This window comes from Triticum dicoccoides, chromosome 7B (assembly GCF_002162155.2).
Source record: "Triticum dicoccoides isolate Atlit2015 ecotype Zavitan chromosome 7B, WEW_v2.0, whole genome shotgun sequence".
NCBI classification, from domain to species: Eukaryota; Viridiplantae; Streptophyta; class Magnoliopsida; order Poales; family Poaceae; genus Triticum; species Triticum dicoccoides.
The window spans coordinates 503,707,297-503,722,746 of record NC_041393.1 but is presented as its reverse complement, the minus strand read 5'-3'; the positions used below and the strand labels follow the sequence as shown (position 1 = coordinate 503,722,746).

Genomic DNA, 15,450 nt, shown 5'->3' with positions numbered 1-15,450 from the left:
AGAACGTCATTTCCACGGTAGCTGTTTATATCAATCAATTTGCTTGATTTCGTCTCGAGACATGCAGTACAATGATAGGTGCACAAATGATGCGTAAATGTGTAATGGAGGGGCCGTATGCATCACTGGAAGCAGAGGCTGGGGGTGTTGTCCCTCTTTTATAAAAAGTAAAGAAAATCTTACTCCAAGCATTTGCTCTCTGTCTTACTAAGAGCATCTACACCCCGTCGCCTCAAACCCGCCACGGCCCCATCAGTGACCGATGAAAAAAAAACAATCTAGACAGGCGCTTGAAAAGGGTCTCAAACGTCCGACCTGATCGGCACCCCTGGTATCCAGCCCAAATATGGCCAGATATGGGATGCCCAGGCGCGCCCGCCATGTCGAACCCGACAGGCCTACCCACCACAATTACACCAAAATTCACCCCCTCGACCTGCCAGATTCATTTGCTTTCTCCTCTCTTCTTCCTCCTCAGCCCGGATGTCTCAGCTCTGCCGCCACCCTTGCTCCGCAGTCGTTCCGAGCCTCAACACCGTCAGGACCGGCACAACAGTCCTCTCTCCCGTGCTCGATGCCAGCCCGGACGCCACCTCGGTACGTCCGGCGGCTATCGGGCTACCCTTTGTGCTCTATATATGTTCAATATAATGCGTGACATGTTCTTTTGTGTTTTATTTGTAGGGGAAGCGATGAATTCCGATGCTTCATCGGACGAGGAGGATGGCCCGACGGAGCTTGAGAAAATGATTGAAGCTGAGTTCTTTGATTCGTCGGATTCAGATGAAGAAGTGGGCATGATCATTCTCATGAGCATGCAAGAGGAAATGGAACGGATGGGTGGAGCATATTCTAAACTTCAAGGGTTCGATCAAAGGGAGAAGAGTGATCAATCAGGATAGGATCTCCAGAGCACGGCTACTGCAGAAGGATTATTTTGCTCCAGACCCAACTTTTTCGGATGATCCATTTTTTCATCGCCGTTTTCGCATGTGAAAACTATTGTTTTTGCGCACTGTGGAGGGAATGGGGCACGTGATGACTACTTCAAGCTCACAAGGGATTGTTGCAGCCAACTTTCTTTCTCTGCTAAGCAGAAATGCACGCCTTCTCTGAGGATGCTTGCACTTGGTATTGTCGCAGATGCCGTTGGTGAGATGGTCCGAATGGGGAAGAGCACATGGCTAAAGACTATTGTTAAGTTTGCCCACGTTGTGGTGCAGGTGTTTGGAGCAGAGTATCTGAGAGAACCAAATGTGCAGGACATAGAAAAGTTGTTGGCTATTAGAGAGGCCAGAGGATTTACAGGAATGCTTGGATCAATTGATTGTGTGCATTGAAGAATCGCCCCAAAAGTTTGCGAGGAATATATCAAGGTCGCACCAAAGAGGCCACCATCATACTAAAAGCAGTGGCATGGACTTGGCATGCTTTCTTTGCAATGCGAGGCTCTCGGGTTCAAGAGGATTTATAATGGGGAATCGTGGCCGTGCAACTACGCTATCAACGACCGTGACTACAATATGGGATACTATCTTGCCGGTGGCATCTATCCTCAGCGGGCGGCATTCGTTAAGACCATATCCGAACCACACAGCAACAAACAAAGCCACTTTGCAACAATGCAGGAAGCAGCTAGGAAGGATGTCGAGAGGGCATTCAAAGTGCTTCAAACTAATTTGGGAATTGTTCATGGAGCTGCAATGATGTGGGCATCATAAACTTTGTGGTAGCTGATAACATATTGTGTTATTTTGCACACTTTACGATTGTCGAGAATGAGGGTCCCAAACCAATGATTTTGAAGCGCCCGGAGAACAATTTCAAATCCCTAAAATCAAGATGCAAATCAGCTTATAAACTTTTTGCAGATGCATTGAAATCTTCGAGATCATCAGGTGCATGCGCAGCTACTTAGTGATCTTGTGGAGCATATGTGGACCCATAATGAAAACCAATAAGCTTGTTTGAAGTGCACTTAAAATAAATTTTATGTAAAACTATGTATTTTTGATACCAATATTTGTTATTTATTACGTGCAACACTGGCAATGTATGATGAACGTGCATGGATTTGAGTCCGGATTTGAGGTATGTGGTTTCCGGACACGAGATATGAGGGGTGATCCGGATGTGTTCGCGAACATAGAGGGGGGCGGATTTGCTAAATCCTGGTGGAAATGCTCTAAGAGTGGTGGATCAATTGAGGGTAATTTTGATCATATAGATATACTCCCTCCGTTCCTAAATATTTGTCTTTCTAGAGATTTCAACAAGTGACTACATACAGAACAAAATGAGTGAATCTACTATCTAAATTATGTCTATATACATCTGTATGTGGTAGTACATTTGAAATCTTTCGAAAGACAAATACTTAGGAACAGAGAGAGTGGTAAGTAAAACAAAATAAATAGAAGATATTCTTGGTAGATTTAGTGATCTCACCTCCCGAGCATAAATTTCCTTGATATATCTTTCCTTATTTGCCTTCATGTTTTAATGGCGCTATACATTACTTCCTTATTTTTGCGAAAGTGAAACGTCCATACTAGCCCCACATGATCATGGACAACGTCTTACTCCACAAGAGGTAAAGAGTATAATATTAGTCGTGAAAAATTGACGGCTCACATCGATTTGGTGCCAGACCTCGACCAGTAGCCACGACGGAGTGAATGCGCCTAGCCTGGCCTTGCCATGCCAGCCGTCCGTCGCCACGTCACGCCATACGCAGACTCACCAGCCGCAACCAACCAGTGCCTGTACGAGGAAAACGACAAGGAGACGCCGAGGCCGCCAGCGTGCGACCTGCTCTTCTTCTACCTCCCCACACGAGTTCGGCTCAACAACGCCGCGCCTGAAAGCGACGGCGGACAAATCCGAGTTTTGCAGGGCGTCCTCCGGCCACCACAGCCCGGAGTGGTCTTCTCTTCACTTCTCTTCCGCTATCGATCTCAGACAAATCCTCCGCCTGTCCGTACCCGCGTGCGAATATACGTGAACGCACACGCTGCTGCACTCCGCTAGTGCTGCTATAATATAAACAAGTGGCTTCCTTCCCTCCTCCTCGTCTCCTGCCCAGGAATAGGCGACGCGTCGGCCGCTGCTGCATGCGAGGCGCAGGGACGGCCGATAAGCTGGGCGATCCGGCCATGGCCTCTCTCGGTAAGGAGGAAGACGGGACGAAGCTCCCTTCCTCTTCTTCTTGTAAACCCTTCCGGAGATTCTTGACGCTCCGTGCATTCAGCGTCGCTTAATTAACGCCGTTGCTTTGCTTGGGTTGGAATTTGGGTGCGTGTGTGTGGCAGGTTGGTCGCCCTCGTGGACCTGCGGGCGGGAGGACGGCGGCGGGCTCACCCTCGCGTCGCCGTGCGTGCAGAGGGGTCTGGTCGACTGCGTCAATATCGTGCTCCTCGCCGCCTACGCCTCCGCGCTGCTCGCGGCCTGCGTCAGCGGGCGGTGGGATGGGCGGGCAAGAAGCGGCGGCGCAAGGCGGCGGTGGGGGGTGGCCGCGGTCTCCGCGTGCTGCGTGGCGGTCGCGGCGGCGTACGCCGTCGCCGCGTTCAGGGGCTCCGCGGATGCGGCGGCCACCACGGCCTCCGTCGTCAGGGGGCTGGTGTGGGTGGCCGTGGCGGCCTCGTTGCACGTCCAGCCGACGAGGCCGGCCAGGGCCGTGGCCGTTCTCTGGTGGACGCTCTTCTCGCTGCTCATCACCGCGTACAATGCGGAGGTCCTTGCCATGGGCTATGGGCTCGACGTCGCGGAGGGTGTCGCGTGGGCGGTCAACTTCCTCCTCCTGCTCTGCGCCCTCGGCTCGCTGCTCCGGCGGAGCCGTGGCTGCCAGGACGACGACGGCCTGTCGGAGCCCTTGATTGACAAGGCAGTTCACGACTCGGAACTCTACCGGGCCGGCCTGTTCAGCCAGCTCGCCTTCTCGTGGCTGAACCCACTGCTCCGCCTCGGCCGCTCAAAAGCACTGGACCTCGCCGACATCCCGCTCATCGCCGGCGAGGACTGCGCACAGCAAGCCTCACATAGGTTCTCTGAGGCATGGAGCCGCCACCGGCAGGACAAGGCGCAGAGCGGGAGATCCAACAGGCTCGCCCTCGTCCTGTGCAAGTGCTTCCTCAGGGAGATCATGATCGCCGGCTTCTACGCCTTCATGAGAACGCTGGCCATAGCCGTCGCCCCTATATTGCTCTTTGCGTTCGTACGGTACAGCTACCAAGAAGAGAGGGATCACCGCGTTGGTCTGTCGCTCGTCGGCTGCCTGCTCGTCATCAAGCTCGTCGAGTCGCTGTCCCAGCGCCATTGGTTCTTCGACTCCAGGAGGACCGGGATGCGCATCCGGTCCGCGCTAATGGCGGCCATCTTTCAGAAGCAGCTCAAGCTGTCCAGCCAGGGGAGGAAGAGCCATTCAACCGGGGAGATAGTCAACTACATTGCCGTCGACGCTTACCGGCTCGGCGATGCTCTCAGCTGGTTTCACATGGCGTGGAGCTCGCCGCTCCAGCTCGCCTTTGCAGTAGGCACGCTCTTTTGGGCGCTCAGGCTCGGGGCGGTCCCGGGTCTAGTCCCCCTGATCATCTTCGGCTTCCTCAACATGCCGTTCGCAAAGCTTCTGCAAGGGTACCAGGCCAAGTTCATGGTTGCACAGGATGATAGGCTCCGGTCCACGTCCGAGGTGCTCAACAGCATGAAGATCATCAAGCTGCAGTCATGGGAGGAGAAGTTCCGGGCCATGGTCGAGTCCCTCAGAAACGCCGAGTTCATATGGTTGAGGGAGACCCAGATGAAGAAGGCCTACGGCGCCGTCATGTACTGGATGTCCCCGACGGTCGTCTCTGCGGTGATGTACACCGCAACGGCGATCCTGGGGAGTGCCCCCCTGAATGCCAGTACCCTCTTCACGGTCTTGGCCACCCTGAGGGTCATGGCTGAGCCGGTGAGGTTCCTTCCTGAGATCCTGACAATGATGATCCAGTACAAGGTGTCGCTGGACCGTATCGAGAAATTTCTCATAGAAGAAGAGATCAAAGAGGGTGCCGAGAGGGCGCCTCCACATAATTCTGATATCAGGGTTCATGTCCAAGATGCAAATTTCAGCTGGAATGCGAGTGCGGCCAATTTGACGCTAAGGAATGTCAACCTTAGCATAAACAAAGGAGAGAAGGTGGCCGTCTGTGGCGCGGTTGGCTCAGGAAAATCTTCGCTCCTTTATGCATTACTTAGGGAGATACCTAGAACATCAGGATCAGTAAGTGACAGAAAAGTATATGCTCTTTATGCAGATGGAATGATTAAATCATGCTCATTTCTCCATTTCCACAAAAAGAATGTTAACATTATGTTTTGCAGGTTGACGTATTTGGATCACTGGCATATGTTTCACAAAACTCATGGATACAGAGTGGCACTGTCCGCGACAATATACTCTTCGGAAAGCCCTTCGACAAGGAACTGTATGAGAAGGCAATCAAATCTTGTGCTTTGGACAAGGATATAGAAAATTTCAATCATGGAGACCTTACGGAGATCGGCCAGAGAGGGCTCAACATGAGTGGAGGCCAGAAGCAAAGGATTCAACTTGCTAGAGCTGTCTATAGTGATGCAGATATCTACCTCCTAGACGACCCTTTCAGCGCGGTCGATGCGCACACTGCTGCAGTTCTTTTCTATGTAAGGAGGGGGCTCTTAATCTCTAATGCTAACAGCTTGTTTTCTACCACACGAAGTTCTGATGTCGATGTTCTTGCAGGATTGTGTGATGACCGCACTTTCAGAGAAGACCGTTGTTCTTGTGACGCACCAAGTTGAATTTCTGACTGAAACCAACAGGATTCTGGTAAGTAGATCTTCTGAACATGACTGCACAAAATTTCGTAATATCGATGATCCTCCTATATCATACTCGGCGATTGTTTCAACAGGTAATGGAAGGCGGTCAGGTTAAACAGCAAGGGAAATACGCAGACCTACTGGAATCCGGGACCGCATTCGAGAAGCTAGTTTCGGCACATCAGTCCTCAATCACAGCACTGGATACCACCAGCCAAGAGAACGAAGTCCAAGGGCAACAGGTGCTCGATGGCGGTATAATGCCGAGCGCATTGCTGGCGACGCGGCAGGCCAGCGAGATCGAAGTCTCGACGAGGGGTCCTTCGGTGGCCCAGCTCACAGAAGAGGAGGAGAAGGGGATCGGCAACCTCGGATGGAAGCCATACAAAGACTACGTAGAAGTCTCCAAGGGCGTTTTACCCCTCTGTGGGATGGTTACAGCTCAAGTGCTTTTCACAGTCTTTCAAATCATGTCCACATATTGGCTGGCCGTGGCTATTCAGATCAATGTCAGTAATGCTCTTCTGGTTGGGGCATACTCGGGGATCTCCATCTTCAGCTGCTGCTTCGCCTACCTCAGAAGCTTCTTTGCTGCTAATCTGGGACTCAAGGCCTCCAAAGCATTCTTTACGGGTCTAATGGACTCTGTATTCAAGGCCCCCATGTCATTCTTTGATTCGACGCCCATTGGAAGAATATTGACAAGGGTATATACGGTTACTTTACTGCATCTCTCCCAAAAATAATAGTATAACCATAGCAAGCTAAATGTAATTTCTCTAGTACTAGTGACGAGTCCCTGACCGAAGGTTTATTTATCTCTATGCAGGCTTCATCAGATTTAAGCATTCTGGACTTTGACATACCTTACTCCATGGCTTTTGTGGTGACTGGCGGCATCGAGGTGGTCACGACAGTCCTGGTCATGGGTACTGTAACTTGGCAGGTCTTAGTTGTAGCAATCCCAGTCGCAATATCCATGGTATATGTTCAGGTAAGTCGTCTACTTTGCTGTACATTGATCCAAGCAATTAAGCCCAGGAAATCAATCCAGAGGAGATGACCGATGAAATGTGTCTTGTGAGTTTAAAATCTGATGCTTTGTTTTCAAATATTGAAGAGGTACTACGTGGACTCGGCCAGAGAGCTAGTCAGAATTAATGGAACAACGAAGGCACCTGTCATGAACTATGCATCAGAATCGATTCTTGGTGTGGTGACAATCAGGGCCTTCGCGGCAACAGACAGGTTCATCCACAACAACCTGCAGCTTATAGACAACGATGCGACAATGTTCTTCCACACGGTTGCTGCGCAGGAGTGGGTTCTTATAAGAGTGGAAGCACTCCAAAGCTTGACCATATTCACATCTTCATTGTTCCTTATTTTGGTTCCTCCAGGAGTAATTTCACCAGGTATCTACATAACCATTACAGCGAACAGATCCCTTTTTTTTTTTAACTCTGTCTGCAGATTTGATGAACACTTGCGAAATATATTTCCAGGCTTTGCGGGTCTTTGCCTCTCCTATGCTTTAAGCCTGACCGCGGCACAAGTTTTCCTGACACGATACTATTCCTACCTAGAAAACTATATCATTTCAGTCGAGAGAATCAAGCAGTATATGCACCTTCCATCAGAGCCTCCCACCATAATACCAGATAACAGGCCTCCAATTTCATGGCCACAGGAGGGAAGAATAGACCTGCAAGATTTGAAGGTAAATATAATCTCCTTTGCACATAATCATGGAAATTGAGAATAATAATAATGGGTTGCAATAACATGCACTTTTTTCTGAGCAGATTAAATACCGCCCAAACACGCCACTTGTTCTCAAAGGAATCACTTGCACCTTCCCTGCTGGAAACAGAATTGGGGTTGTCGGGAGGACAGGAAGTGGGAAATCAACACTCATCAGCTCACTGTTCCGTCTCGTGGATCCTGTGGGTGGGAGGATACTTATTGACAACTTGGATATTTGCTCTATTGGTCTCAAGGATCTAAGAACTAAACTGAGTATTATCCCCCAAGAACCTACACTTTTCAGAGGAACGGTGCGCAATAATTTGGACCCCCTTGGTCTGCATTCCGATGATGAGATATGGGAGGTGAGAACAGGATCCTCCTGCAAAAAAGGATGCAAAGTAGTTCGAGAAAGGTGCTAAAAAGTCTTACTAGTATAGTTCTGAAAAAGAATCATGTTAAATGAACTTTCTCTTATCATAATTCATAAGCAATAGAAGATATGAGCTTTCTTAAACAAAGACAGATGGAAATAAACTGATGTACAATCTGATCATGTTTAATTTTACTAGATTGCTAGCACTTCAAGTTTCATGTATCTGACTAGACTACTTACATTGAACATTTCAGGCCTTGGAAAAGTGTCAGCTGAAGAGATCAATTAGCAGCACTGCTGCTCTTCTCGATACAGTTGGTAAGTATTACAGTGATATTAAACATTCTATCAGAACAAAAGAATTGCCATAGCAAACAGTTTGAGTTACCGGAAGGTTAAAATGATTGCTCCCTCTGGCCTATGGCAGTGAGTGATGATGGCGATAACTGGAGTGTTGGACAGCGCCAGCTCTTCTGTCTTGGTAGAGTTCTCCTCCGTAGGAACAAAATTCTAGTGCTAGATGAAGCAACGGCGTCCATCGACTCCGCGACTGATGCAATACTACAGGGTGTCATCAGGCAGCAGTTCACTAGTTGCACAGTGATAACTATTGCTCACAGGGTCCCAACTGTGACAGACAGTGACAGGGTCATGGTACTTTCCTACGGTACGTTACACTATTACTAGTATAACGCCCTGCCACGGGCTCTTCAAAATTTATAATCAGTATCTTTCATTTATCATCCCCTCATATTGGGTGATTATGGGGTGCTCTAATTAGAAACACGACAATCAAATATTAGGAAATTTCACCGAACGAACAACAACGAATAATACGATATCTATCAAACGAATAAAATGAGGTCATATTTTTGGTCCGTCATGCACTTCTGTTGAAAAGTGCCTATCCCTTTTAGAATCAACCCACTGTTTGCTCGCACGCAAAAAAAATACATCTCTAAAGTGGGGAACCGATCGGTGCCAAAAAGAACTCAAACTCCTATCCAATCTCGACTTCGTGCTCTTCCACTTCCATTGATAAAGATGGGACGTCAAGGGTTTCATCATGATGACCTCGAGCAGCCGCCGACATCCCTCCCCACATCTACCCCTACCCCCTGCTGCCGCTTGCACTGTCCTTGCTCCTCGAGGGAGCTAGGGACACAATGTTCTCTAGGATGGGCATGACCAGATCCACGAGGAGGCCACATTCTTCCATGGGAACCCAACCAAGCACACCACCCTCCGCAACCATCCAATCCTAGCCTAACAAAGTCAAGACCCGCCATCGATCCACAAATCAGGCTCGCCGCATCCAGGTTCACTGCAAGTCTGCGACGAGTCTGTAGTCGACATCTTGACTTTGGCTATCCCCACGGAAGAATCATCGGATCCTGCTTACTTTTACCATCACTTCGTCTCTTCCCAAGGCAGCGACACCACCCAGCCAATCACCACCACCGCTTGCGGCTTGCCTACATAAAATCATGAGAAATCCCCACGGCGGTGCTGTAAGATCACCTTGGCGACCTCGACAGTGACCGACTGGTCTAAGATCTAAGCTAGCCGCTCTTTTTAGAAACCAATAGAAGTAGGCATGTGACTCAGATTTGTTCTTTGGTGTGCATGCGTTTCTTGCTGTCCACCAGCTCTTGTCTACAACTCGACTATCTCTGTACCAGCTCTTGGTCTACAACTCGCCTATCTCCATGCTCGAGACGACCAAGCTCGATGCGCAAGCCGCATACGTCTGCTAGAGCTATATCCAGGCCCTATGATTTTTGGATCACTGGCACTATGGGTGCCAGGACCGGAGTCGCCCTCATCCACCAAGTGGATCAAGGAGGCCCACCACCTAGACTCTACATTGCAACATTTTGTGTTTTCCTATAAAAAGTAAAGAACCTTCTCTAATAAACGTAAATATAACCTTTTGGTTTTATAGTCTCAACTTTCCACACTCCAATACCAGAAGGATTTCTTGGTTTTATTTAATGACCTTCTTGAATGTCATTCACTTAGGAAGGTAGTAATACAATCTGTGATATTAAGGCAAATTATTAGTCATATTAAAGTGCAAAAGGCCCTATAGTACACTCCAATATAACCTTTTATTTAATGACCTTCTCAATGGAGCTCGTGCAGTTCGGAAGACCCTAATCATCGATGAGGGACCCCTCCGATGGTAGCATGGCGTGACAATTGCCGTCAATGACGACACCCAAAGTACCTTGCACAATCCATTGATCGAGTTTGGAACAATCAAGCACATACCTTGCAAAGTGATGTGGAATGAGACGTTGATATAGACGTGCACACATGAGAATAAGGCGGTGCCCAGGATGGATCTCCATCAGAGGAGGCCGGATCCGCTGGGGAGGAGGTCGCTGTAGTACCTGCCATCTGTGCGATGGATCACGGGGCTGGCAGGCAGGGGGAGGGGATAGGAGGGAGCGGGTGGGCTAGAGCGCAGATGGCGGGTGCCCCCGACGACGGCTGGGAAGGATGGTGGAGGAGGTGGATGAGGATGGCGGCGGCGGCGGCTGCGGTTGCGCCTCGTCCGCAGCCGTGCTGGTGGTGGTCGATGCGAGAGCCGGATGGCATCGGCCAGAACCAGGCAGGGGCGACAAAGATTTAGAGGAGAGAGAGAATGGAGGCGATGAGCGATGGGAGGAAGGGCCACCGGCGATTGGGGTGGCCTCAGATCCGCCCTCCGTGGCCGCCTATTTCATGGGACGAACACCCGTGCTCACCGTCGGGCTCGCCTTCGGCCGCTGCCTCGCCGACATTCACGACGTAGAGCCCCTTCCTCCGATCCCATTTGCCAGGGAGGCAGCGCCATCCTTCATCGCAGAGAACGAGTCCACACTGAGATCCCAACCAGATCGTGATTGCGCCTCCCCAAACCGCAGCAGCACATCCCACTCCATCAACGACCAACCTATATGAGGCGGAGGGTCAGTGTAGGACGCGAGCGCCGTCACCATGGACGTGGGGGACACCGTAGGTGGGAAGGAGGCGGCGACGGCGTTTGTGTCACGAAGATCGCACAACGGCGATGGCATTTACTCGAGGGGATCGAAAGGAGCTGCCTTTGGTGCCGGGTGGGTTCTTTGGTGCGTGCGTGGGGCTAGAGATTGTGATAGGTGATCAGGTGAGGGCGTGCCATACCTGGATCAATAGCCTTACCATACCTGGTGGTAATTTAAATTTATTACCATATTCGATATTTCCCGAGTTATGGCCTTACCATACCTGGATTGATAGCCTTTGGGGTAATTTAAATTTATTACCATATAATTACCATATTCAAAATTTCCTGAGTTATGACCTTACCATACCTGGATTGATTTATTACTATATGTGGATTAATTATGATTTACTACTATATGATTTATTACTATACGTGGATAGCCTTACCATACCTGGTGGTAATTTAAATTTATTACCATATTCGATATTTCCCGAGTTATGGCCTTACCATACCTGGATTGATAGCCTTTGGGGTAATTTAAATTTATTACCATATAATTACCATATTCAAAATTTCCTGAGTTATGACCTTACCATACCTGGATTGATTTATTACTATACGTGGATTAATTATGATTGATTACCATAAATACGTTGGGTATTGCCGGTTAGACGAGAAAAGAGAAAAACCGGTGGGAGGGGCTGGTGGGAGGTGGGACGAAGAAAAACCGGTTGAAAATAAACCGGTTGAAAATAAACCGGTTGAAAATAAACCGGTTGAAAGTGGGGGGGACTATTCAACCAATTCGTCCATTCGGAGTAGAGAAAAGTGGGGAGGACTATTCAACCAATTCGTCCATTAGGAGTAGAGATAAACAGTTCAGTCATGTATCAAGTGATGAAATCTCTGGTCCATTCCCCATAATCTCTAGTGATAAACGAGCAATGTCATCAAACCTGATCTAGTTATAAGTAAATAACTAGACTTACTAAATATGATGACGAGTGCTGATGACTTCTACAGGTAAGCTTCTAGAATATGACACACCCGCGAAGCTGTTGGAAGACAAACAATCAGCCTTTGCGAAGCTTGTGGCGGAGTATTGGGCTAATTGCAAGCGGAACTCCACATGATTCTATCATTCTGTGTCGGGGCATGATAGACAAGATGAGCAATTCAATCAAGATTTTGAGGTACTGAAAGATTGTTATCCCAGCTTCTTGAACTCCATCTGTAACAAGACTGACCTTGTCCTCCTCCCTTGCTGGTTGGTTCAATTACTGGAAATAAAGAAGGCATGAACAACATTGTAAAGTTGGTCAGTGATCGCAAATTTTTGGTGATAAGGTTGATGGAGAGAACTAGCTCAAAATGCATTGACTCGAGTCCTCCAAGATTAGCATGTCCACAAGGATACTGAGATTCATTGCGTAAGGGAATAAAGGATCCACCTTTAGTGTGACATATGGTACACTTCATATGTAAGTTCTACTGTTGAATAACAAGCAAAAAAGGAAGTGTCAAGATGCCAGTAGATTGCCCAAGGCATATGACAAAAAATTATTGTACCTTGTCCTAAATAAGGTTGGTTGTACCGTGTGGAAGTGCATGTGGTCCAGAATGAAGATAGTGCCAAGAACCTTTTAGGATTTTATGCAGTGAAGTTATGCTTTCTCGTATGTTCATAAGTAACTCGAAATTATTGAGAATCATTGGGTCACACAAAACATTACTATCATCCATATGTTCCTAATAGTTTTTCATATGTTCCTAATAGCTCTCCACAGCAAGAACTATTACTGCTGATACTGCGCAGTGGGCCGATCTCATTGGGTCACACAAAACATAATCACTATCATCAATGGCTGCCTCTGCACTGATTAATCTTTCCATACCTCAAATGATTGCGAGGTTGTGCAGTGTTTTTTCTTAAAATCCCTTTCAGTACCTTAGAGCATAGCAGCATCATGACTAGACATGTGCCCAGATTAAAATACCAAGACACCAAACCAGTTTATTATGGGCATACTTACAGATTTCTCCAATTAGTCTTAGTGGTTTGGGCACCTAAACTCAACAGGAACAAGTGACAAATAGTAAGCTGTATCATCTTTCACGTTTCAAATTCTTCAGCACTTTGAATAATGCACAACACAACGAATTTCTGAAATTTTGAATTTCAGAACCCCAGAAGGAGCAGTATCTTATGCAGGGGAAGTCGTGCATCCGAAATATGTTAAACAAAAGGTAGTCAGATTGTTTCCCTGATTTATCAAAACTACAAAATTAAGACAGAAGTGACATTAACAAGTTAATTCGTAATGAAGAAGAGAATATGATTTACAGTAAAGTTAAGGCAGAATCAGTGACAACGAAGACAAGAAACTGCAGGTTACAATACTGGTCCCGACAGAAGTACAGTAATTATGTCAGGAAACAACAGGTTACAATACTAGATCCGCAAAGCTGTTGTTTGCCTCTTTGGATTATTGGGAACTATCAGAACATTGTAACCTGTTGTTTGCCGTTTGGGTGTGGAGCATTGAACTATCAGAACTTTAACAGGATATTGGGAACGAGTGCCTTCCTCTTTCTGATTTCTTGACAAGGTGGTATATAGACATTTCTTAATTATGTGGAGGATTATAAGTCTACCCTGGACAGCAAATAAACAAGAAACTGATAATTATCAGGTGATTAGGCTCCATTGTTTGCCTCTTTGGCATTGAGAAACTAACACTCGAACCAGCAATGCAGCTCTCTGCTTATAACCATCATCAACACTAGTTTAGCTACTGCTGTATCTTCCTCCTTGCCAACTTCAGAGTACTTGTATATATCTTTCTCCAGCAAATGAGTTTTCCTTTGGAAAAAGTAGGGGAGGAGATCAAGCCAATAGTCAAACTATAGGGGATGAGAAAAATAAGGAAAATAATTCACCCCCAAATCTAAATTATTCGTCCACATATATTTTGTCAAGGCTACAAACTCCAAACTCCAGACTACACTTGATAGTGCAACTGATGCATTTAGAGTACATCGGTCCAGGAATATAAGGTGTATTTTTGTTTGGTCAAGACGAGGCTTTGACCAACAATTGCTCCATAATATACAGGGCATAAGATTAATGTCCATAGATTTGTATTTCGAAAGTACTAGTTATTACCTCTGTATTAAAATATAAGACGTTTTGGTAGGCCATTTTAGCTTACAAAAACATCTTATATTTTGGTACTGGGGTAGTACTCCCTCCGTCCGAAAATACTTGTCGAAGAAATGAGTATATCTAAACATATTTTAGTTCGAGATACATCCATTTTTACCCATTTCTCCTACAAGTATATCCGGACGGAGGGAGTACTCGCGAAGGTGAATTTATATCAAGTAAACCAAGACTAATGGAGTAATTGTTGAGTAAAGCCTTTCTAAAAATACGCATTTCTCGACAGAGGAACTGATGAAGTATTGATTGATTGAATGCATCAAGCCATCAACTAAACAATGAGACGGACTTTACAGTAAGCGGGCAAACAGTCGAGGTGCTCCAACCCTAATTCTCTGTCAACAACCAGTCAACAGATTCCTTACAATTAAAAAAACAGATACCTTACACAGTCCGGCACAATCCGGGCGTCATTCCACTAATGCAGCTACTCATTCCGATGACCACAACAACATCCAGCAGATTACCAACGGCGCTTAAAACGTGAAAAAAGAGCAGTAATCCTGCCAATTTATGGTGAGTAGGAATGGGGGCATGCCAGGACTCCTCAGGAGCAAATTTCCCCAAGGAAAAACACGAGGGAAACCTAGTTTGGGATTGGGAGATCCAGATTACCAGCCAGCTTCAAACCCGCGCGAAATTCTGGGGTTAGAGAAACGCGAAGCATCGCAGCGGCGGCCATCCGCTTCCTGCTTTCGCTCTGCGGCAAATCTTTTCAGAGAGAAACAGAGAAGCGGAGCTGAAGAACACACAGGGGCAAATCCTATCTGACGCCCATCGCGTCAGATTGTCAGCCAATCGCACACGGCGAGCGTGGTGGACCGGCTCAAGTCGAACAGCGCTACTATGCTGGTTTTCACCGGTTTTGTTTCAGTTTTTCCTTTTCTGGGTTTTTCTTTGCCAGTTTTCTTCCGGTTTGTATTCCTTTTTATTTTTCCTATGTTTTCTTTTCCATTTATAACGACGTTTTCTTCTACATGATTTTTTAAAATACACGGCAAATATATTTTAAAATCCATTATTAATATTTTTCGATATGTGATGAATATTTTATCAAACTTCCGTAGGAGGTAGCCTCGGAAAACTTAGTTTTGAATGAACCCGTACTTGAAATTACTAGAGCTAAGCACTCAAGAAACATTTTTTAACACAATAAAAATACAATAAATTTGCACTGGTTTTTCAAAACAACATGAACACATTTTAAAAGACATAAACATCTTTCGAAATAGATCAACAATTTCCCAAAAGTACACAAACCTTTTTAAAACAATGTGATCACTTCTTAAA

At 46.9% G+C, this 15,450-nt stretch overlaps 1 protein-coding gene across 3 annotated transcripts; it reads left to right on the top strand.

The window, feature by feature from the left end:
* Nucleotides 1-2,839: 2,839 nt before the first annotated feature.
* Nucleotides 2,840-12,675, top strand: LOC119341708 (ABC transporter C family member 8-like). 3 transcript variants are annotated; one of them, XR_005165249.1, is made up of 13 exons: nucleotides 2,840-3,168; nucleotides 3,312-5,260; nucleotides 5,362-5,682; nucleotides 5,762-5,848; nucleotides 5,934-6,548; nucleotides 6,671-6,835; nucleotides 6,962-7,256; nucleotides 7,347-7,561; nucleotides 7,647-7,952; nucleotides 8,218-8,281; nucleotides 8,391-8,630; nucleotides 11,961-12,130; nucleotides 12,233-12,675. XR_005165249.1 is itself a non-coding variant. In XM_037613571.1 (12 exons), exons 1-12 carry the CDS (start codon nucleotides 3,114-3,116, stop codon nucleotides 12,068-12,070), a joined length of 4,422 nt encoding a protein of 1,473 aa, XP_037469468.1. In that variant the 5' UTR covers nucleotides 2,840-3,113; the 3' UTR covers nucleotides 12,071-12,675. The 3 variants fall into 3 exon arrangements, 1 of the variants encoding a protein (XP_037469468.1); XR_005165248.1 differs by having other exon boundaries at nucleotides 12,230-12,675; XM_037613571.1 differs by having other exon boundaries at nucleotides 11,961-12,675.
* Nucleotides 12,676-15,450: the final 2,775 nt, after the last annotated feature.